This window comes from Nesoenas mayeri (assembly GCF_963082525.1).
Source record: "Nesoenas mayeri genome assembly, chromosome: 4".
Classification (NCBI taxonomy): Eukaryota; Metazoa; Chordata; class Aves; order Columbiformes; family Columbidae; genus Nesoenas; species Nesoenas mayeri.
In genome coordinates this window covers 20659656-20677840 of record NC_137540.1, presented here as the reverse complement: position 1 = coordinate 20677840, position 18185 = coordinate 20659656, and the positions used below count along the sequence as shown (strand labels likewise).

The following is an 18185-nucleotide window of genomic DNA, read 5'->3' as shown; positions in this document are numbered from 1 at the left end:
AGATTAAAGCATAATGCTTTTCTATCCAAGTGTGTTCTATGTTAAACGGCGAATTATTTAGGAGATTTTATTCCTGTTTTTATAACTTCTTGTGCTACAATCCATGACAAAAATTATGTCAAAATTTGGCTGGGCACAGAATTAGATTTTTTTTTATTATTTTTTTTTTAAGTCATTGGCAAGAGGAAGGCCTGCACTTTGAGTTTCCATAGTGTTAATTGCTGTAGCAGCATCTTGCATCTTCTTTAGTTTTCCTTGCTTGTAAAGATTTGAAAGGAAGCTTCTGGTAACAATTTTAATTGTGTATGACTCCAAAGGGGAATTGCTGTGTGGATTGCCAGTTCTCTTTTTTTTTTTTTTCTTGGACATTTGAAGAGGCTCCTGGTGATATTAGGCTTCAAGGTTTAAGTTAAAGAAAACTGAAAAACCTTTGCTTTCTTTGCTTGCCTGCTGTATTGTTTATTGGTTTTTGGGAAAGTGTGAGGGGGAATGATGAGTATTCTGGGAGGAATCCAGACACCTGACTTTACCATTTATTTAGCAGAGCAAGAAGGCAGGTACTGTTGAAGAAATTGTCTGGAATAAGGGACTTTTCTTTCATCTCTAGGGAGCAGCATGCTAGGGAAGAAGTCTTGCAGAAATGCTTTCTGATATCAGCAGACCTGTACTTGAAAGGGAAATTATGTTACTCTGTAGTAGAAGGCCCTGCATACTGCATAGAAATTGTTAAATAGATGGCTGTTTACCTATCTCCTTTTTTTCTCCCCACCCCCCCGCCTTGTGTTCTATAACCAGGCTCTTTCCCATCCTTGGAGTTCCCCAAACCTGAGAAATCCAAAGCTATTGACTCTGTTTTGGGATCTTATATATAAAATAATGTTGTGGGAGTCCAATTCTAAACACCAGCATCTTCCTTGAAAGATTTAAAAGAGTTCTTTTGTGTCAGAGATGGCACTAAGATGTTGGTCGCTAACTTCTGCTTTTCTCTTTCTGAAGTGAAGCAGTTGCTAGCCAGTTGGATATATCTTGCAGTGGCATTTGAGCCATTTTTTTTTCTACAAACTGTGGATCAGGATTGGGAGGATAAAGCCAGTGAATTACAAATAATCAGCTTTGATTTACCTGAATATCTTCACAAACTTAATTGTGGGAAGTAATTCTTAGAAGGAGTGCTAGATTATTTTGAACAGTGAAAAGTGCTAAGTGCAGAAAGGTCAAATTGAAGATTGATTCTGACCTCTCTGGGTGCTACTACTAACACAGTATTTAAATCTTTCTAAGCTAGCAGTTGACATTTAATTTGGGCTAAGCATAGGAAGATATAAACAGAATGGGAACTCTAGGATATCCAAGAACTAAGAAAGTCCTCTGCTGTCCTATCAACTTGTGCTGGTCAACTGGCATACCACACCTTATTTTCTCTTATGCAACTTAGGGAACAGCAGCTAGGAACATCCTGTCACTATCTTAACCATTCATCTGTAACAGTTCAGTGGTACAGTGGGGAAGTGGCCCCAGTGTAGAACAACTTAGGAACCAGTTGGTCAACAACTTACTATTTTCTGGCCTATGCATGGCTTCCATGTGGCAAGTATCTTTATTTGCATCAGTACAACTTTAAACACATTTCACTGTAGGTATTGCCTTGTGGCAAAGCTACCAAACGCTGCTGCTAAGTAAGTTTTCAAAACATCCCAAGCAAAACCCAAAAAGCACATCCAGAAAACGCACTGGGTGTGTCATGTTTCGTTAGGCCAGCAGCAAAACAAAAAAAAAAAACCCCAGTTTTCCATAAATTCACAAGGAGTGTTAGCATGGATAAACAGTAATAAGAATATATTATTCTGTATCTCTAAAAATTGAAAGACAGGCTTTTTCTTCAGGGAGAAGTAGATGGACAAATGTATTTCATGTAGGTATCTGAGGGGGTTTTATCATTAAAATTTTACTTGCATTTTCATTTTTTTTTTTATTTCTGAAGCTTAATGTTTTAGTGGAAAACTGAGATTATTCACAATATCATTAAGAAAGTAGTTTTATAACCTGAATTCTGGCAAAAATATATGAAAAGGAATGCTGTTCACATGGCCAGTTAAAGCAATCCTTGAGGTTCAGAAGAAAACGACACCTGGTAAATGATAGATACCTGAAACAGTTTTTGAGCAATTGATTGAGTTTTTTCAGAGCTATCATCATGACAGTCCTCCCTAGAGTTAGGTCTTGCTACTTTGTTGAAATGTTATTTTGGTCAGGGATCATACCTCTGGTAGGAGCTTTGAGAACACTGCTAGAGAGCATCTATATTGTATTCTTTGCCAAATTTTATAGTGGGGCAGAATCAGTTGTAGTTTTATCCTGTTCCTTATCTCAAATAGAGCATGGAAATGTTTCTATTTTATTTGAGTGCTGTTCTCTGTCTTATTCTGTCATAAAATAACAAAGATCATGCATTTGAATTGGTGAAACCTTTCCCAGGCTTTTCCAGTTTTCTGCAGGAACACACAAGAGAGGGTGGAGTGAGAGTAATAATGTAGCATATGTGTCTGGCTTGAGGGCCTGTGCTCTTTAGCCTTCTTAGTCCAAATCCTAAATTAGGTTTATCTCTCCTACTATATTTCAGAGTGAGTTCTGGAATCGTTTGTGTCTTATGTTAAAGGAATGTTAACAAATACAATTTTTATTGAGGCATTTTATGAATGCTGTTCTCAGTCAGTCTTTGAGTGAACCGTGAGAATCTAGCCCCTTACGCATATTATACTCTTTAAAAAAAAAATCCATGTCAGTATCTGTTAGTGGTCAAATTCAGCTGTGTGTATGAAGGACTTTTGTATAATTTCTACTAGCAAATGCAGAGAATCCTAATTTTGTTTCTCTTCAATTGAATTTCTGTTGTTACTCCTTAGCAAACAATACTGCTGAGGATATTGAAGCTTAAATAATATTTTGTTTTTTCATTGTTGGGAAAAGAGTTGTAGTTTCATATCAGGAGCAATGATTTAATAAAACTTTGAAGTAGGTTTCCCTCTGTGTGAACATGTCTCTGTGATTATGACAGTCACCATATTTAACAGGTAGATTTTCATAAATAGGCTTTGGGTAAATCCAGCACTGCTGGGGTAAGAACTTCTATTGTGGAATTATTAGGCTTCTTTTTATTTGTACTGTCATGAGGAGATAGAGATTTACTCACATAACAGAATTAAATTAAACAGAGAAGCATATGTACCCATGGGACTTTAAGAGATACAGTAAGTCGCAGACATTTGTAATCCAGTTCCGTCAGCTTATTACAGATTTCACATCTCTAAGGAGTAACATGATATCCAACAGTAGCTCTGAATTTAAGACTTAGTGGTCCTGTTGGTAAGCAAATTTTCAGTTATGTCATTCTTGTGTTTTGTTGGTTGTTTGTTTTTGGTTTTTGGGTTTTTTTCCCACTGCCCCCTCATTCTTCAGGAACATACACAATTAGTTTTATTTTGATTCTCACCCAGTTTGTGCTGGAGAGCTGATATTCTTAGACCTGTTGAATGTAGCATTAAGCCTATGCAAGACTGCTGTTTATAGTAGACATGGTGTGGCAGTAAGCTAGTCATTAGCTCATCTAAATGTCTTTTTGAACTGCACATTCTTTGAGTAAATGGTGTCTTCAGGAATCTTTGACTTCTAGAAAGAAGTCAAGAAATAGAATTCCTCTAGATTGAGAGGATCAGAGTCCAGAGTCTGACCTCCATGTTAAACAATGAAACATAGCCTTGCATTTTATGGACACACATATGGATTCATAAGAAAGCATGAGCAAAAGGTGAAAACTCTACTGCATTTGTTCCATACACAAAATAAAAAGAAATTGTGTGTAGATGTAAAATTAAATGCTTCCATTGGGCAACAGTCCTGATTCCAGCTTCATAAATTTATGAAAGTGTATTCTGGCTCATAGAAAACTACCCAGCTGAACCTCTGACAAATATACTCTTATTTCTTCTCTTTTAAAGTTCATTCATCTGAAAATATATTTCCAGTGGGACATGTTTATGAATTTGGGATCTTTCTCAGATGAGACATAGCATTGCATTTCAAATTTCCACAAATAGTTTTCACAACAGTCTCTTGTATTTGTTTCCAATGAGTAAATATTCCTTGAGTTGAGCATTACATCTGCTCTGGATCCTGTGAAATGTTACTCTGCATTTGCTTACTGAAATCTGGTATGCTATAATGAACTTCAGTAATGTTACAGTTTGTCAGGTTTTGCCCCACTCACCTTTACTGAGTGTCTGCATCTGCAGTCTTTATCCAGATGCAAAAATGTTTTACTTGTTTGTATACTATACTTCTGCAGGATCTTGGGATTACTTGTGTAGGTTTAAGGTCTTTAAATTCCTTGCTTTTAGGAAAGGCCACCTGCTTTCATTTTCTGTTTCCTCAGAAACAAGCCATTCCTGTGGAACCAGACGAATGCTTTCATTTAACCCCAGTATTTTTTTGTCTTACAAAGCAACAACTTGTCCCTTTGGTAAAGAATAAGTAGGATTTTTTAAATTGGGTAGCACCCAGGTGTGACTTATTGCAGCCTTTTTCTAACATTTAAAGTCACTCTGGAACTACATTTTCATACAGTATATAAAATGTTACAGCAATGCAGTTTTGTGGGCCTGTCTGGCAGAAGATCAGATATCTAGTTCTCTTCAATAAGAGCCGTTTTCAGTGAGGAGAATGGTTTTCCTTTGGTTTAGATGTACTTTCTTCCCCACGCCTATAAAGGGTGCTTGAGAGCTAAAAGCTGCTGGCTGCTACTAATATTGACTTATTTTAAAAATCACACGATATGCCCATTTTCTTATATTTATTTGTTTCCTGTATTATTTATCCTGAAGCATTCCAGTATTCTCTGGGATGCAAAATATAAGGCATGAAGTGTAATCACTAGGCTATCTCCACAAAGTTATTCAAGATGATTTGACATTGACATAGGATTAACTCGGTGTGGCTAGTTTTCAGACACTTAAATCTTTAGTACTCATTGCATAATCTGATTTTTTTAAAATACTTTCTTTGTATAATTTAACTGTGGCTATGTCTAGACATATTTCCTGGATACGGCTAAACAATTTTGAAGGTAAATTATGAGCTGATTTTTTTTACACTTTCATACAAACAAAATATCATTCCATTATATATGTTAGAATAAATGAGAACTGCAGACATCAGAAGTACAGTTTTCATCCATTTTGCAAACCTCTGCACCTTTGCAAGGTTACTTATTTCCCAGTAGAGTTTAGAATCATCTTAGCTTCCATTTGCAATGAATTTGTGCAGTTCATCTATATAGTCCATTTATGTTGTTTCTGCTTGTTTTATTTGATAGAAGTGAAGTTTCAAGCTTTTCAGCAGTTCTGGTTAGCAAAACTGGTAGGACCTCTTCCTTTATGCTCTTCTGTCTCCTGGTTTCTGATGTCTTAATTCAAATTGCCATAAGTTTATCTTGTATAAAGTCATTTCTTAACAAGAAACTGTTGTAGGATTTTCTTTTAAAGCCCTTGGTTTTTTTTGCTTACAGGAAATATTGCTCATTTTCTCCTTTCTTGTAGGATTCTGTAGTGTTAGTTTTCATAAAAGGCAGCTGCCAATAGTAATAACTTGTGCCATTCTTCAGTCAACAGTCTCATTTGTAATGTAAATTCACTTGAACTTCAGAGGTTATATTTTTTCAATATCTTTTCTGATTTCTTTGCTGTAACATGTTTCACTGCTCTCGCTCAGTCTGTTTCGTGTTCTGTGTATATGCCGGTCTGCTCTTCTACTCTCTGCTATTCTACTTCCTGTGTTTTCCCTTCCTTCAGTAGATGGTTGAAGTGCTACTGTCTTCCCTGAGAGCAGCCTGACTCACCTGGAAGTTGTAGGAGATGATGTCCTTATTTTGGATGGATACTGCTTTGAAGAGCAACTAAAGTTTTTAGATCTTAGTACAGGAGTTGGAAGATCTTAGGGTTTTTCAGTGCTTTTTTGGGTGAGATGCAAAGTGACTGAAATTATTAAGATAAGCGTTTAAACAAACAAGGCTAGTAATGTGTTATCTTAAGTAATTTTTAGGAACTTTGTGCCCCACTTTTTTATGAAAATCTTGGTCTACATACTTAGCCAGATGGCTTTATTTTAAAGTTCTGACACTAAAAGGGTATTCTGGGTTGTGAGAAGGTTTGAATGCAGATAGTGCCATTTGTTGGAATGAACCTGGGAAATTGTAGGGGGGGAGTTGTTGTTGTTTGGTACTTTTTTTTGTGTGTGTGTGTTGCAAAGCAGTCTTCCTGTCTTCTGATCAGGTAAAAGTTACTGGGAGGGTTTTCAAATAAACAGTTTCATTAATCACATTTGCCACGTTAATGCTGTTGTTTATTTTTACAACAGATGATTGGTTAAACGTTTAATTGTTAGAGAGTCTTCTGGTTCTATTCTTTATCATCACACAGCATGCCAAAAATTACCTGTATCAGTTGGTCATCATCTGCCAGGCTCCTACTTAGTAGGATACTTACCTATTACCTTGTGTATATGAGGTCTTCTTCTTTCTTGTCCATAAAATTAAAAACATTCAAGCGAGAAGCTTTTATGGTGGAAATGCTTCCCAAAAGGTACAAAATGTTTGCACTAAATTAGACTTGCACTTCTTTCTAAATGTATCATGTTGGCTATATATTTTCTGGTAACTTTTTTGGTTTTTTATGTCCTGTTTCCTTTCTCCCATCTGCATGTATAGTAAATACTCTGAGTTACTGATATTTTAACTGGATAGTACCCTGATTTAAAAAAGAAAAAAAAAAAGAAAAAAAAAAAAGAAAAATTCCTCATCACTTTTTTTCAGAATACTGGAATTCTGGAAAGTTTAAAGATTTGCAGCAAACCGTAGCTTTTTCTACCATTCATTTTTAGGACCAGACTTTCCAGATGCAGTCTGTTCCAGTATGTCTGCAACTTAGACTTTAAATGACTTAGGTACCAGAAGTAGGCCAACTGAAGCAGGAAGTTTGTTTTGGGCTGCATTACCTTTTTTTGACACTGTCAGGCCACCACTCTAGAGCATAAGCTCAAGATTTTTTTTTTTGTTGCTTTTTCAGCTTCAGCATGCTATCTGCCAGTCCCAAGGGAGGTAACTGAGATTCACATTGGAGCCAAGTCCCTCTAGGTCTGAAGGATTTCCCCTGGTTCCAGGAGCCTTCTCAGTTTAATAGCAGTGCACCTGTAAAGGTATGGCATTCCTGTCTATTGTGACAGCTGGTTAATGAGAAGTACATCCCAGCAGGAGAATGCTAATGAGCTTAGAATGTTTGCCTTCCCTTCTTCTCTTGACTGATCTTTAAATAAATTATGAATACCATTTTTCATCAAATCAGAGATCCAAAATTTCACAGTTGTTATGACTGACTTCAGTCAGAGACAGTATTTTTTCTGCAGCAAAAGGTTCCTGCTAATATGGAGTCTGTTTTAGCTGAAACCAAACTAAAATTGGATGACCTCCTGCTGTGGGTCGAAGATTTGCTTTCAAGTTTTAGACCTTGTTTCCATATAAGAACATACGAAGCTGTGTTAGACTGTGTTGCCACTCTGTTTGCTGATTCAATCCCTCTGCTTGCCAAAGGGACAGAGAGAAGGTTTTTTCCATTTTTAAGTTCCAGTGGATAGGATGGCTACCACTTAAAATGTACATAGAGAGGCAGTCCTTCTCTAATGAGATTTAATTTATTGATGTGTCATGCATTAGCTCTAATATGTAAAAGTTCACGTGACCTCGTTCAACAGAAAAATAGGATTTTACGGATGTGGCATGCAAAAGCAAACTGTCCAAGCCTGTTTGACGTTTTTGGCCTTCTCTGAAACTATGTAACTCTTGAGACATCTCTCTGTAATGAATCTTGAGAGCTGCCTATGCATTGTCCCTCACAGGATATCAAAATAATATATGGCACAACAAATGTGAAAACGGTGTTCCTTTCTTTCCAGAGAGACATTCCTAGCAAACAGTCTGTGACAGATTTGATATTTTCTGCAGATATGTTTTCTAGAGTGAAGAGTTGTTTTCATCCAAATTCTAGAGGATGAAGTACTCAAATATTGTTGTCTGATTATTTTTTTCTTTCTTTTTGGTCTTTTTCCGCCACCTAGAGTTAAGCAGACAATATTTCCTGAAATTGCAATTAAGACAGTTTTGGCTGACACATCCACAGTAGCTGAGCATTTGGAAGGCTATTTGTCTCAGGCTCCATGTACCTGATTGGTGTCACCGGCAGGGGCTGTGAGCAGGTGCAGTGGTGTGAGAGTGATGGCCAGGGTGGTGCTTGATTAAGTACCATGGACAGGGGGCCCCTCCAAACCTATCTAGACCCATCCATGTGTTGACCTGTTGGACTTCCACCAAGGTGACTTCATCTGTCTGGAGGTTTTTTCCCATGTGGGCGGTTCGGCACATCCTTGACCATTTTGCAGACATCAGTACTTATGATTCTTGATCATTTGATACTTTTGAAACAGCTATTTTTTCTGTGGATCCATGTCACAAAATTCTTGGTGTTCCACAGCATGTACAATTCCACCCCATTCCCTCCCAACTGACAGTAGTTTTCTGTGCATACTTACTCACCAGAGACTCCCTTTATATCTAAGACTTAATTCTTGTCTTCTTATATGCTGCTTATCTCAGAAGATTTTGAAGACAAACTATGAAGGCTATAATAATGCAAAAATCTGACTTTCCCTGTTTAACATTTAATCGATTACATTTCAATACTGTATTCTTCCTCATTTTATTCCTGTTGTTACATTGAAATTCTGTCTGAATCAACGAAGTATGTCTGGGAAGAGGTTGCATTGTTTTATCAGCAGAATCAAATCAGGTGGCTTCTCATATGGGAAAATTCTAATTGGGACACCTCTATTCTAAAGAATATCAAAATGGACCAGTCAATGAAACCACTTCTGGACTTAGCAGATGAATCACTTCTGCTAAATGAAATTTAGGTTGAGTCTTAGTGCAATTGACATTGTCTACTTAAGGAACATGTCTGTTCCTGTAATCTACAAGGTGGCTGTGTGATATAGCCCACTGACATTGCCCAACATGTGTTGTGCTGCTTCTGTAATCCAAACATGAAATTTGGAAAGGCAGTGTAAGAATCTCTATTAGAGCATCATAGATGCTAAACCTTGGCCCAGCATGCAAGGAGGATATGGCTTGGTGGTTACCCACACTGGTAACCTGCCAGTACATGTTTGTAGAGCAGCTATTTACTTACACTGTGATTCTTGGAGGTGTTGTAGTTTTGCTGCTATGATTGAGCTGGTATTGTTTTAAGAAACCGTAGGAACTCCGGTGTTAAATCGTAACAAAATGAGAATGGATCAAGATTGGTTTTCTTAATGTATGGGGATCACTAGGCAGTATAGGACTTACACATTACACTGTTTTGAGGAACTCACATTCTTCAGTATATTTTTTTTGTGTCCTTGAGATGATGCCCAAAGGGGATGCCCTCTCTATCACAGTTTCTCTTGGATAGTCATGACAAACTCATACTGATGCTGAGGCTGGTAATGGTGGCAATGAGCTGGGAGAGTAAGGGCAGGGGAGTGTGGTTGGAATAGATCTCAGATCAGACTTCAGACAGGCTTCTTAACAGGTGTGGGTTTTTGGGGTGGGGGGGAGGTGGGCATGTTGTTTTTGTGGTTGTGGGGTGTGCTTGTCTTGTATCAGGGAGATCCCCATCCATCCAGTCACATGTCTTATGGAAAAACTACTTGCAAGTTTTCAGTGATACCTGTGTAGAAGCACTATATTTTTGGTTCCAAGCATTGCACTGGACTCCAATTTAACTGTTTTATGCTATTTAACAAGTACAAAAAGAAAAAACAAAACAAAACATCCCACCAAAACCAGCCAACCAACAAACAGCACAAAACTCTGCTTGTATCATTTTTGCACCTTGGCCTTTTGATCTTTTACAACTTGTCAAATGTATTTAAAATTTGACAGATCATATTTGAAAGGATGAGATCCTCATAATGAGATATAACATTGTTATTGATAACTCCAGTTTTTATCTTCTGCTGGAAGTTCACAGTGCTTTTGCTTGACATACTAAAGCAGAAGTGTGACCTTACAAAGCATTTTCTAAATAATATTTAGTTTTTGCCAGACTTCTTACCACTTCATTCAACAGTTCAGAAATAAGTGAAATGAGGACAATCTATGGATGATTCTGGATATATATACACTGTCACTTACAAACAACTTAACTGCATAAACTGAATTGTCACACTTGATACGTTTGATTATTTATACAGGTACAAATGATTCTGAGAGGAACTTGTCAAGATGTATTGAAAGCTGATTGGTGAAAAAAGAAGTCAAATTTAGTGCATTCATGAATATTTGGCCTAATATACTTGTCATTTTCCATTGTTTCCCTGTTTGTTATTGAGCTGATCGAGCACTCCTCTAGTATATTTTCAGGGTCTCTGTGGTCTGGTTGACTTCTGTGCTACTGCTAGGCTCAGATACATATTCTGTGACAAATATTTATTTTGGTAATCTATAAAGTTACTCTTTCTGGCTTGGCTTGTGTATTTAGTTGTCTTTATTTTAATCAGGTAGAACTTCCTAATACCTGGACATTGGTTAATTTTTACTGTTTTAATCAAGAGTAGAATGATCTGAAGAAGGAGGTTCTATAAAACTTTTTGCAGGGATCTTTTTGACCTTTCTATTTTTCAACCTTCCCAGTCTTCCCAAAAGTTATTTCTTGCAGCTCATTTGAACAAAAAGCTTTTTATATATGATAGGAATGTTTAGTATTTGCAGGTTTCACTGGTTATTCTGCAACTAGTCTCCTGTCTGCCCAAATCCCATAGTTGAATCTTCCTGAGGGATGGACTGTTTTCCTCTAGACTCTTCAGGAACTGCTATTTGGAAGAATGGAAAACTTCTTTTACCTAATAGACTGAAGTTAGATTTCTTGACTGCTTAAGGAGGTGACTGATTAAGACCACAGAGTCACCTCCTTAGGTGGTCGTTGCTTCGTTAGAGTGAAGAAGTGTGCTTTTCACAGTGAGTCCTTTGAGCATGTTTCTGTATTTCTTGTTAAGCTGCTAATGTGGTGTCCCTCCTTTGACTCACTTGGAACTTGTTAAGTTTTTTTTGGACATGCTTCGTTTTTCTACTGGAACTGGTGCATCACTGCCATTAACTGGTTCTCTTCCTTCCTAAGTGAAGTGATGGCTGAGGCCCAAGCTCTGCTACTTCATACGTTGACAGTTCCAATACTGGGAATATGCAGAGGTCTACTGATTCTGAATCCTGGTAGCTATATGGTAGAGGATGGCAGTTATGTAAAGGCAATTTCGGAAATTTAGCCAGCCTTCTTTCTCTTTGCCAGTTGTTGTGGAAACATTTGCATAGCTGTAAAAAAACAATATCTAAACAAGGAAAAGCCCTTCCTATATTTGATCACTCAACTGGGAGAAAGGCTGTGTATTGATAAATACTTCAGTTATGAAGATAGCATTTTTTTCCTCTGGAACTTTATGATCGTCTTTTCCTTGGAAGAATGCATTATTTATTGAGAAAACCTCCTTTGAAAAGCTTTGGATTTTTATATAACTGTATGGCAAGAACTAGTGAAGCACATAGGCAAAATTATATTTGTGGAGTCTAGCCACTGCTTTTAATTTCAAAGGTAAGTCACTAAAATGAAAAGAAGCAGGTTTGACAGTTCTATGAGAAAAGTAGGAGCAAAATTAAATGCTGTTTAGTTTCACAGCATGTTTCAGAGGCAGTCACAGGAAATGTGTTGTCATTTGGATCTGGTAATACAGATGATCAAATGTGAGTGTGGTGAGGTACCAATGTCTTGAAGAATCATGTTTTATCATGATGAAGCTGTGATGGCAGCAGTAATTTTCTCTGTAAGTCCATGCATACAGAAAAGGATGGTTTTTTTCCAGGAGAAGAAAACTGGCTGCTTTTTCTTCCATTATATGCACAGAAAAACTTATTCTCCTGAAATCTCAGAGCCTTGTCTAGTATACATTCTGAGGTGTTTGTAATTATCCTGAATATGAAGCTACTTACAGTGGGGTTTTTCTTCTTCCTGTATCTTCACAAAAGGTACCTACATAGAGTAGCAAAAATCATGTATTGTTTCAAGGATGTTAGTCTACTGTAAATATAGCAAACAACTTGTTTTGGGCTTATAAGCCTAGTAGAAGCAGCAGTTTGTGGTATGTGCTGCTTTGAATACACCACAGAATTTAAGTAAGATATCACAGAGTATGGAAAAGACGTCAATATTCAATGTAAGTAGGATTAAGTACAACAGAAAAACCTTCTTTGCATAAATAATTTCCTATCCTATAAGGATGCCAGCAATACCAGTGTAGAACAATATTCCTCTTAAAAAGTTCTTGTCTTGTGTTCAGTCATCTTTCTGAAGTGTAGCCTCAAGTTGCTCTGGCCTTGATTTTAATTTTTATTTTGTTGTATGGTTTGCATCATTTATGGTAGAAAACCCATTAGTTGCTTTAGTAGCCTTGCCAAAATTGTATGGAATTTTGTAGACCCTCTGGACTATACAATAAAGTGAAGAAACAGGGCTATTAAATTGACTGGGGAAAAGATTTCCATTGAGAACACTTTCTGCTTTGGCTTTCAAAATAACATGGATTACTGGAGTGGGAGTATATGTCCATAGGTAAACCTGTAGCACACAAAGGACAGGAAAAAATAAGAAAGCAATGGAGAAAAAGCAGGAGAAGAGATAGATAAGAGCATATAACAGCAGCAAAGGACAGGTGAGTGATTTTTTCCATTTCAATTTTTATCCCTTTGTTCCTTTATTAGGACTTTCATGTTCTTATTTGCAAATTCTTATAGTATAAGAAGCAAATTAAAAAACAAACAAACAAAACACAAACACAACCAAAATACCCCCAAAACAAAACAAACAACAACAACAACAAACACACCAAAAAAACCCCCAACAAACCAACAAAGTCAATGCTAGGCTTTTAGTATAATGTACATAAGATTAGCCTAGAGCTGCAGGAGCCATCCTGGGTTGCTAATATTGAGCTTGCCTTGATTCATTTCTTTGTTTTGCTTTTCTTAACCTTTTGTGGTAAAACACATAACAGAAAAACTTTCGATTTTCACTCAGGTAATTAATAATATAGCTGATTTTAAAACTTTCCTGGAAGTCAGTTAGTTGTGACTGATTCTTATGACCTACTTAAGAGGAAAAAATACAGGAAGAAACTTAATCTGGTATTTTCTTATAGTGGACTTATGCTGTAGAGTTGGGGTGAAACATATGCATAAATGGTGTTTAATACTTTTTTAAAGAACAGGGTTGACCGCAAAGTCAACCGAAATGAATTTAAAGTGTAGCATTTACTGTAGGCAGAGCTGCTAGTGTCACCTGTATGTAAGGTTGCATGGCCCTTTCCATTTTAAGGTGTAACTCTTAGCTACTTCATAACTTTTGCCAGATTTCAGTTCAGACTTGAGATTTTTCCATGCCAGATGTCTGCCTTGGGTTGAATTTGTTTTTTGAAAGTTTCAGCCAAAGCGGTTCTGTTCCAAGAACAAGGCTAGTGAAAAGTATGCTATTTTGCTTGTGTGAGAATATTCTGGTGTCCTCCTTTGATGCTCCAGTGCCCCCAAGCTCTGAAGCAAGGATTTGAAATTTGGCAGTAGTTCAGCCTTTGTGTTGAGGATGTGCCTTTTGCCTCCCTGTAAAAATCCACCCAAATTTCCAGACCGGTTTACAAGGCTTTGAAAGATTGCCATTTGCATGGGCTTAATAGGAATTTCTTCAAACTTCACAGTAAGTTTCCTTTAGATTCTGTTCACACTGGGAATGCTCCAGGCAGAATTGAGCTGCATATTTCATCCCACTTCTGTGCTGAATTGTAGTGGCTGGATCTGGGTGCTGACATAGAACTAGAGTTCAGCAGCAGAGTGGGCAGCATTTTGTGTTGTACCACCACTGCCTATTCCCATGTCCTATTCTTTCTCCCTGATGAGGGACCTGGGTCCTCTGGGAAAAGAGACTGTCTCACTCATCTAAAAGAGCGTGACAGATGGGGAGGAGAAGAATTCAGGAGTATGTGTGTGTCTGGTTTGTACCATTCCTTTGGTCATAGAAAATGTGTGTGTCATACTGGCAAAATATTATTTCATTTTTTAGTGGATGTTCAGGTAATAATTGCTAGGTTTTGTTGTATTTAAACGTCAGGAGTTGAGTGGGTCTCAAGGTTTTAATCACTTTACTGAAATATGTAGGCATCAATTAAAAAAAAAGCCTCAAATGTCACAGTACAGTAATGTTATTTAGAGGGCAAAAATCATTACCTTTTTTCAAACATTTGTCTCAGACCTCTTGTACTTAATGCATTGTCATACAACCTCCAGCTTCATCACAAATGTTACATGCTTTGTCCAAGAGGCAACTATTTGATTGTAATTGGGAAAGGGGGTCTATTTTGAGGATGAGTCCAGGATTTGTACAGTAAAGGATGCATATTCTTGTGTTACGAAAGTTGGAACATGTGGAGTGAGTGAAGCAGAGGACATTTCAGGAATAAAAAAGCTTTGTGGCTGAGACAGCTTGACTGCTGCTCGATGAATTGTGTATGATCTGTGCTTAGTCATGGTGTTTTTACATTATGAACTTAAGTAACTGTTCCTAGGTGGCTGTTCATAGTTTGTTCTGGTGGCTGGTTTGAACTCATCAATTTACAGAAATCCAGACACAACTGCAAGTGAGCTCAGTGGGAGCTAAACCTCATGTAACATACTGTATGTTACTAAGGAGAGGGAAAAATCAGTTTCAAAGTATCTGACATCTGGAACTAGGGAATATTTTAATCTAATTAATTTAATGTTGCCTGTTTTACAGATGTAGAAATTACTTGCCCTATCTCTGCTTGTAAAGAAATTGACTGCCTTTGTAGCAGGACTGAAACTTTATTTACAGCATTATGTTTTTATGACCACCTCCCATTGATCAGGGATGAAACAAAGCTCTGATAAACATATAAACAAAAATTGTATCTTACCACATAGAGTATATTATTACATTAATAAAATTACCTTTGCACCTCTTTCCAGTGCTTACCTTTATGACTAGTTGTCTTAAAATAAAATGTTAGTTTCTCTGTGAATTTAATAAGCATCTCACTTCTTTTTGTACAAATAGTCCACTTTTGCCAGTCATTTGGTAGCTCTCTTCATTCTGGAGATGGAGTCAATATTTCACTCTCTGCAATTTTTCCCAATAAAGCATACAAGCCCAAACTATATTGGATCTGTCTGAAACCAATTATGTCAACCTATAGAAGGTGGTACATGTTTGGGTTTTTTTTAACTGTATTAACTAATCCATTTCATTTCAAACCAAGAATAAAACAATAACACCCTAGCTAGGGAACTTAAATTTTCCACTTCAAATGAGCAGTCAAAATTTGTAATATATGAGAATAATATTAAAATGTAAGTTTCATTAGAAATAACTTTTTCATTCTCTTCTAAATCATAGCCACTTCACCGTCAGTACTAGCTGAATAAAATATTACTGGGATCTTCTTCCTTTCTGTTCACTTTGGAGATGGAAAGCATACTTGCTCAAACTATTGACTGCTACCTCACCATGACAAATTTCCCCTTTTTAAAGCTGCTTCAACAGCACATCATTTTTATCACTTTGTAAAGCCAACTGTTACCTGATGTTTCCTATGCAAAAAAAAAGTTGTAGGTTTTTTGAAAAGACAGGGTTACAACAAACAAGTGAATGTGTTTGTAGAAGTGTCTAGCACCAGGAGTGAAATGAATAGGTAGGTTTAGTCAATTTAATGCTTCGGAAATTATTTGTTGGAGAGCTTGCAGCAGTGGGGGGTTTTGGGTTGTGTGGGTTTTGTTGTTTTGTTGTTGTTGTTTTGTTTGTTTGTTTTTCTTAGGAGATGTGAGATTTTTTTTTTTTCCTCTTTAAACCTGAAATAGTGATCAAACTTTTTTACTTGTTTCTTGGGTCATTCCTTGAGGGTGTTTGCAGCCTGTGAAGCAGTAGATCTCAGATGGGTCTATTGAAAGCTTCAGCAAAGGCAAGGCATTTGACAGGATGCTTGTCATACAGTGTTTTCAGGAGAAAGACAGGAATTTTGAGCTGTTCAAAGCTTAGGTCTTCCACAGAGAAACTCAGCTGCTAAGAACAGCAGTCTTGCTTAGCTGTGTGGAATCCACTCGCTTGTGGAGAACTGTTTTCGATTCTGCTTGGTGTGGTTTGTTTGGTTTTTTTTTTCTCTTCCATATATGTTTTGAGCCATGCTTTGAAGTTGGGCAACTAGCTTTAAACAGAAGCTGTTACCATGCTTCTGTGTAGCATCTAGCTTGATTTCAGCGTGATGATGTGTCAGTGATGTGGTCTAGAGTTAACAAAATGCAATTCTTGCTTGCTTTGACATTGGTTTCTGTAGGATTAAAATTAACCAAAAAAAATCATGTTATACTTGGTTTGTTGAATAAAAGTAAAAATGGACCTTAGAATGTGAATAAATGGCTCCGCAGCAATGATAAATTGGACAGGCATCTGCTTTGACACATAGGTGAGAGTGTCATGAGTTATCCTGTATTTTTTCCTCTGTCACCTTTCTCTTCCTCCTCCCCAGCTTGCTTAACAAATTTTTGAAAACTCAGGCTTTGTGTGGATTTAGTTTTCTATGTAAGTCACTACAATGTAATTTAGTTCAATAAATTAACATATCTGTCATCTTTGAGCAGTGTACTTCAGTAATAAGATCCAAATAGTATTGCTTTGACTTTCTTGAATTTATACGCAAATCTGTGTTTTTTCATACTGACTTTTTTTTTTAAGGTTAAGGCACAAAATGAAAGGTACATTGTGAAAGGCAAAGCAAACACATCTACTCAACTGAATTAGGTTTACAGTTAGACTCTATGATCTTAAAGGTGTTTTCAAACCTAATGACTTTGATTCTATTCTGTGAATCAATTTGTATCCAGTTATGTCAGTGGTAAATTAGCTATGAGTATTCAACTGAACAATTACAGATTAATTTGAAAAAGTCACTAGAATCTGATTTGCAAGACTCTGCTCTATTAAACAGGTTTAATATGTGATCACTTATAATTAAGCATGTTAACAGTTTCTGAATGTTTTGCTTTTTTGTCTTGTTTTTGGCAGCAACTTGAACTAGTGGAACCAAGTGGCTGGATTCATGTTCCTTTAACAGATACTCATAAGAAGCCTATTCGCACGTTTATGATTCAGATTGCTGTTCTAGCTAATCACCAAAATGGAAGAGACACTCACATGAGACAAATCAAAGTGTACACCCCAGTGGAAGAGAGCTCTATTGGTAAATTCCCTAGATGTACAACAATTGATTTCATGATGTATCGCTCCATAAGATGAAACTTCTTAATAAGAAATAATAAAGGCATTTTTGATGACAGTATCATTGCTTAAATATTGAATTACTTAAAGAGCAGGGTTTACTTCAGTGTAATTATATCTTTATGCTTTGTACAATTTTGAAATAAAAATAATTTGTGCTGCGGTGTGTTGTATCCTGTAATTTTTCCATTACTCTTACTTGGAGTCTTTTGAATGCTTGTGTACTGCCTGAGAGGGGAGGGGAAAAAAAAAAAGCACTTAAGTATAGTATTCATGTCCAGGAATGATAATTGCTTTGATATAACACAGATCTTTTTTCAGATGATTTCTTTCCTTAATGATCATGCGTTAAAATAGTTTGTTCTAGTTTAGTCCTTTACTTAAAAGCTACCCTTTTTAAAGAGCATTCTTGAACAGGCACAGTTTAAAGACATTACCCGTAATGTTTTCCGTCATTGCTTATATTAATGTGTTCTATCCGTTTCTGTATAGTTTCTTTTCTGCTTCATGACTGTCTGCCTGAATTTAACCTTCTTCATAATTGCAAAGTAGATCGTAGAATCATAGAATATAACTGGAAGGGACCCATAAGATTCATGGAATCTGACTCCCTACTTCTCACAGGACTATGTAAAACTAAACTATATGACTAAGAGCATCATCCAGATGCTTCTTGAACTCTGATAAGCTTGATGCTGTGACCACTTCCCTGAGGAGCTCATT

General features: G+C 36.8%; 1 protein-coding gene across 3 annotated transcripts in view; it reads left to right on the top strand.

Moving 5' to 3' along the window:
• The window catches only part of ANAPC10 (anaphase promoting complex subunit 10), a 38783-nt gene extending 21157 nt beyond the window's left edge, over positions 1-17626 (top strand). The window contains exons 5-6 of one of the 3 annotated variants that reach the window (XR_013922074.1): positions 7116-7245; positions 17250-17385. Coding sequence is in view for 1 of the 3 variants with exons in the window: in XM_080343529.1 (XP_080199655.1) it covers positions 17250-17480 (231 nt within the window). In the remaining 2 variants the exon portion in view is untranslated. Of the gene's footprint in view, positions 1-7115; positions 7246-17249 lie in introns of those variants that run through there. The other 2 variants (XR_013922075.1, XM_080343529.1) reach the window with 2 other exon arrangements.
• Positions 17627-18185: the final 559 nt, after the last annotated feature.